Source organism: Alligator sinensis, unplaced genomic scaffold, assembly GCF_000455745.1.
Source record: "Alligator sinensis unplaced genomic scaffold, ASM45574v1 scaffold1032_1, whole genome shotgun sequence".
In the NCBI taxonomy this organism is placed as follows: Eukaryota; Metazoa; Chordata; order Crocodylia; family Alligatoridae; genus Alligator; species Alligator sinensis.
Genome location: NW_005842450.1, coordinates 973,012 through 973,547, shown reverse-complemented (window position 1 = coordinate 973,547; position 536 = coordinate 973,012). Strand labels below are relative to the sequence as shown.

The 536-nt window shown below is 72.6% G+C and overlaps 1 protein-coding gene across 1 annotated transcript in view; it reads right to left on the bottom strand.

The window, feature by feature from the left end:
- SOX12 (SRY-box 12) overlaps positions 1-444 on the bottom strand; it is a 1,134-nt gene extending 690 nt beyond the window's left edge. The window contains exon 1 of the mRNA XM_025212184.1: positions 11-444. Coding sequence (XP_025067969.1) covers positions 11-444 — 434 coding nt within the window. The remainder of the gene's footprint in view (positions 1-10) is intronic.
- Positions 445-536: the final 92 nt, after the last annotated feature.

The following is a 536-nucleotide window of genomic DNA, read 5'->3' as shown; positions in this document are numbered from 1 at the left end:
GGGCGCCGGCCTGCGGCCGGAGGCCACGCGGCCGAGCACGGAGGGCTTGATCTTGACGGGCAGGCGCGGGCGGGCCTTGCCGGCGCCCACCTTGCCCTTCTTCCGGGGCCGGTACTTGTAGTCGGGGTAGTCGGCCATGTGCTTGAGGCGCAGGCGCTCGGCCTCCTTGACGAAGGGGATCTTCTCCGAGTCCTGCAGCAGCTGCCAGCGCCGGCCCAGGCGCTTGGAGATCTCGGCGTTGTGCATGTCGGGCCACTGGTCCATGATCTTCCGCCGCTCGTGCTGGGACCACACCATGAAGGCGTTCATGGGGCGCTTGATGTGCCCGCTGGGCGTCTTGCACCAGCCGGGCTCGCCCTTGGCGCCCGCCTCCTTGAGGTCCGCCGGGCACCCCTCCCTCTTGGCCTCCATGGCTCGGCTCCTCGTGCTCCGGTGCTGGCCCATGCTGCGGGGCGCGGGCTGCGGGCTACCCCCGGCCCGGGGCGGGGCTCATCCTCCGGCTCCGGCTCCGGCTCCGGCCCCGGGCGAAGGTCAAG